The 5,049-nt window shown below is 45.5% G+C and overlaps 1 protein-coding gene across 2 annotated transcripts in view; it reads right to left on the bottom strand.

Annotated features, from left to right (window-relative positions):
* The window catches only part of Ccdc110 (coiled-coil domain containing 110), a 17,920-nt gene extending 14,205 nt beyond the window's left edge, over window positions 1-3,715 (bottom strand). For both annotated transcript variants that reach the window (XM_010619767.3, XM_010619768.3), the window contains exons 1-2: window positions 3,321-3,715; window positions 2,930-3,034 (exon numbers count right to left, since the gene is read on the bottom strand). In XM_010619767.3, coding sequence (XP_010618069.1) covers window positions 2,930-3,034; window positions 3,321-3,330 — 115 coding nt within the window. In that variant the 5' untranslated portion in view covers window positions 3,331-3,715. The remainder of the gene's footprint in view (window positions 1-2,929; window positions 3,035-3,320) is intronic.
* Between the last annotated feature and the right edge of the window lie 1,334 nt (window positions 3,716-5,049).

Below are 5,049 nucleotides of genomic sequence, written 5' to 3'. Positions count from 1 at the left end.
TATTCATTATTGATCTTGTACCTTTACATGACAGGTCTTGGTTCTCATTTTTTCCCCTCACCCCTGGCCTCCCTTCATCCCCTCCTCCCCTCCCCATTTAAAAAGGGAAAGGTAATTTTAAAATTCAGCAATCGTTACAGAGTCACATAGAATTAAACGCTTCTTGAAGTGGAAGCGAGATTATCAGAGAACCACAAGAGGCAGTATGTAATCACATTCTATTTATTAAATACCTGCTAAGCTGTGGTATCTGGAGGCATTGGGAGAAAGTGAAAATTATGGTTCCCTGTCTTGAGAAGCTTATATGGTCTATTAGGAATGTAAAAATGTTATTCTATTATGTTCAACTTAAATGCTCTAGCCATTTCATATTTAAATGTCAAAAGTAAAAAAAAAAGATAATTGTCAGTGGAATGTTTTCTTTCTTTTCTTTTTTCTTTTTGTTAACGGGGATTGAACTCAGGACCTTGTGCTTGTGGAGGCTGGTGGCAGAACCACTGAGCTAAGCCCCCAGCCCTCGGATGATTTTTGAGATAATTAAAGTAGAGATAATGGTAGCTTACTCCTAAGCCTGAAGAAAATTTTGTCATATTCAGTATACACAGAAAATATTAAGTGCACAATGTGGCTAGCAGGTCTAGAAGAACACTTGAGTTTTTAAAGTGCAACATGGTAATGATTCTCGGGTTCCAGCATTTGTAATTCTCAGGCTGAAAGACTGACGTGGCTGTAACAATTCAAGCAACTGTTTTAGATGCCGTGTGAGGTCTGGCACAGTCTTCATGAGGCCTTAGTATGAGCATGAGGGATATGAACTATGGAGTCAGGCTGCCTAGATTTGAATCCTGCCTTCCCTGAACTTGGACCATCTACTTAGCAGGTCAAGTGCTTACAAAGCATAGTACACGGAACATGGTAAATGCTCAGAAATGTTTAGTCTAAGCACTATTGCATAGGTGATGATGATGATGTTGAATTGGTAACTTAAAAATTTCTAGCTAAGATGGAAGGGAGATAAAACTGCTCAGAACTGTCCAGTTCTTCCAGTATAAAAACCTGAATCCTTATGTGGAAGGATTTCCCCAAATTCCCCTCAGCCCTCCTCCTACCACCTTTCCCTACTCTCCTTTTGGTCCAGTAAGTGACAGTGGTACTCAGGGCCCTGGCACTGCTGCGCTCTGCGTGCTGCACCCTTTCTCCAGAAATCTGCAGGGGCTCCTGTTTCAGATGTGGCCTGCTGAGTGGGATTTTCTCCTGTCACCCCCGCTACTAAAACTACACACTTCCCTCCACCTCTGACACTCTGTACACTCCTCAGCCTCCTTCTCTGCCTTCCTTTTCTCCATAGTACTATTCCTACCTTGCACACAATGATAGCCTTTCTGTATGTTCCTTTCACCACAAGGTGACTTCACGTGGACAGGATCTTACCTATGTTAAATCTTGGGTCCCCAGCATACAGGACCTGATAAGTAGAAGGTGCTCTAAAACTAGATGATCTGGTGAATGAAGGTTTGGGTAAAACAGGGGTGCCAGAAATAGCATACTGGTCAGTCTCATTTCCAAAGGCATCACTCACATACTTATGTTAACTAGTTCTTAACCTACATAAATACTGTCAATTATTTATGTTAATCAAGTCAATATTCCGAAGGTTAATACTGTGAGAAGGTATCCCTTGCAATAGTAAAGTACAGACAGCAGAAGGGAATGAGGAAGGCACATGTCGTAGCTCCTAAATTTCCTTTAGTTGTTGGCAGGACATCCTTGCCACCCTTGGCGGCACCTGTCTCTGGACACCTAGCTTTTGCAGAGTGCCTATCCTGTGCTAGACCCTGGAATGCCTGCACGGTAGGAAAGACCAACTCATAAACATAGGTATGCGCCGTTTTGTAAGTCACTTCATTCAAATTGGGCCTCTCCATCTCTTTTGCCCTCAAATCTCCTGAGCTGAGTAGTAAATGGGGGCCAATCCCGTGTCTACACTCTGTGAAGACTCCCGTCCCCTTTGCCCCTCCTGGCTGTGCGGGCAGTGATTCTGGGACTGGTCTGCTGGCCTCCACGGATGTTTCTCATCCTGGTGACTGAGTATCCAGCCGTCTTTCATTTACAGAGCTGTGGCTGCTCTAGCCCCTTGCAGGAATGTTGCTGAGCCATTTCCAAAGGTGGTGAGGGTGCAGAAACCCTGTCCCACACCCAGGCTTTTTGAGTTCATCCCTTTCCTCTGGCCCTCTCTACCTCTGGATTACTCCTACGCCCACACATGGGTTACACGTAACTGGGGTCGTACCTTGGCTCATCAGTCTGGATGCCACGTGGGCTCGCGTGCTCCGCTCTTTCCTGGCTCGTCATGCTGTGAGGTATGCGGTTACCTTAGGCTTCTTTCAAGGACATGTGACTCCGGTGCCAGTGTTTCAGATTCCCCCAGCTGAGTATTTGCGCACACCATATTCGGTGTTTATGTGGAGCGTCAAAACTGAAGCTGTTTGTTTGTCTTTTTTCCCCAAACATCTTCCCCGTAAATATCCTATTGTCCCCACATATTTACTGTAAAAAGTCGTTTTCAGTACGTTTCTTTTTAGTGGCTTTAAAAACACACCTAACAATTCTTACTGGACATCCTGGGAAGCAGTAAAGTGGTTAAGATCTGCACCCCAGAGGGCCCCGTTCATTCTGGCTTTGTCCTTTGCTATTTGTGTGGCCTTGAGAGTTGGTTACACAACAAAGCCTATTTTTCTTTTCCTTTAGGACTGTTCTATGGATTAAATAGTGATACCTGTTTGTGCCGACCCACAGGAAGTGTCCTGTCGGCAGGAGAATAGTAGTTACCGGAGAAACACCAGTTGGGCTGTAAGTTCCGGGCCATGGACCTGGGGCACAAGGCAGAAAAACATCACTGCCCCCGGAGTCTTGGCCTTGGAGATTTTACCTGTTTCGCTGCTGCCACTTTCCTTTACTCCCTCAGAGGAATTTAGGATCTTCGATGCTGAAAGAAGAACTGAGTCAACTTCATTATCTTCCTCAGGGTGCTTTCCTGTAACAGAACAGAAGAGGCTTCTGGTTCTGTTTGGAGGAGCAATGGGAGGCTAGGGGGCGAGGGGGGAGTTTCGGATCTCCCACACCCTCGACGGCCACCGGAGGGCGCGCTGGGTCCACTCCACCAGGGCTGGGAGCCCCGGGCTGCTGTTCTGCGGCGGAGCAGGCGAGTGCGGCGGGTCAGCAAGTTCCGCGCTGCAGACGTCCCGGGCAACCCCGCAGGCTCGGCCTCGCTCCCGACCCTCCACTTCCCACGGCGGACGGCTCCCGGGGCCGGCTCTTACCAGGGCTCATTTCTTCTGCTCAGCGTCTCTCCAACGGCCTTGCCTCACGCATTCCGCTCGGCGGCTTCTCGCTGGGGCATCCCGTTGCCTGGTAACCAGTGGCTCAGACGCCACGCCCCACCCTCGCCCTTTGCGGCCTGCGACCCGGGGGACGCGATCGTGAGGGTGGGAGGAGGAGGAGGAGGAGGAAGGGGCGGGCTGAGGCCCAGGGTCTTAGGTCCCGAGCTTTGCCTGGGGCAGAGCTGTCCCGTCTCCCCCGCTCCGGGGCGCACCTGCACCTGGACATTTCCTCTGGCACCTTGCAGCTCCCTGCCTTAAATCGTGGTGATGTAAGACCGCACCTGTTGGACAAAAGCTGTATGGAGAAAAGGGGAGACGTTGGAGGACAAATACCTGGAGCGCCCCCTCCCTTTCCTTATCATCATTTCCTCTTATTTCAATCTATCCATGCTCAGCATTTAGGAATTTGAATAGCACAAGACCAATATTGTCAAAGGACTTTTGTTTGCCATGGTTAAGACTTCTATATTCCGACAATAAACTTGCAGTAATAATGCACTGACATATTCACATTAGGGCCAACCCACTTTCCAGTCTCCCTTCTTCTGTCTTAGACGCTTTTTTTCTCTCAATACATTCTTCCTAAGAAAAGGGCTAAAGGTATAGGGGAAGTGGGAAGGGTATGGGAAAGGAAATAAGGGAAAAGAAAAAAAAATGCGAAAATGAAAAAATGGAAATAAAGTACTTGTAAATAGGGAAGGGAGGAGGGGTTGAAGGGAGGGCAGGGGTAAGGGGGTAAAATGAGAACCAAGACCTGTCGTGTAAAGGTACAGGATCCCAATGATGAATGTAACTGTACTGTATACCTAAAATGTACCAATAAACTCAATGAGGAAAAAAATGCATTCTTCCTACTCTTAAAAGAAAGCACATGAAAGCTGTCTTGGAGCAATGTCCTTCGTTTGCCTGCCCATTTTCTGTTTACTTGAGCAAACGGCTTGGGAAAGGTGGATATTGCATTGGAAACCAGAGCTTATTATGACCCTGAACTCGCAAGGGAGGTGCGGTGCCACTGAGCTAAATCCCCGGCCAGAACGTGATGATCTTTAGGTAAAGGCTTTGATGAGTATATATTATCTATTTTACAATATCAACTATTATACAGGGAATATCAAATCACTGGAAGTTCAAATTTTATTTTATTTTTGTTTTAGAAAATTAGTACATATTTGTAGTATGTCGTGATCACCTTCATCGTGGGGAGCTGGTGCATGTGCATGGCACATTTAATTCTTTTTAAAAATCCCTTTCCCTCTATCCCTCCACCCACCTCTTATTTTGGTCTCATTTCCTTTTGCAAAGTTCTATTCCCCTCTTTTTTATTATCTATATTTAATCTTGCTTTTTATTGATACTTTGGATTGCTCATATGAGAGAAACCATGTGATATTTAAATGTATGCGTCTGATTTATTTCACTTAATATTATGATTTGAGGTGCATCCAGTTTTCTACAAATGACTCAAATTTAAATTTTTGTGGCAGGGCAATATCCCATTGTGAAAGTTCAAATTTTAACTCACAGTAATTGGGAACTCAGTCACTATGATGTAATAAGTTGTCATATAATAAATAATACATGGCTTATTTTCATAGAAATTTTATGATGGTTTCAATGTTCATGTGCTCTAATTTCTTTTTCCTAATAAAATTTATCTGTCAAAGATTTC

The sequence above is a fragment of the Fukomys damarensis genome, unplaced genomic scaffold (assembly GCF_012274545.1).
Source record: "Fukomys damarensis isolate Sample0158 unplaced genomic scaffold, DMR_v1.0_HiC HiC_scaffold_18, whole genome shotgun sequence".
In the NCBI taxonomy this organism is placed as follows: Eukaryota; Metazoa; Chordata; class Mammalia; order Rodentia; family Bathyergidae; genus Fukomys; species Fukomys damarensis.
The sequence above is the reverse complement of the archived record's forward strand: the minus strand, read 5'-3'. Positions and strand labels throughout refer to the sequence as shown.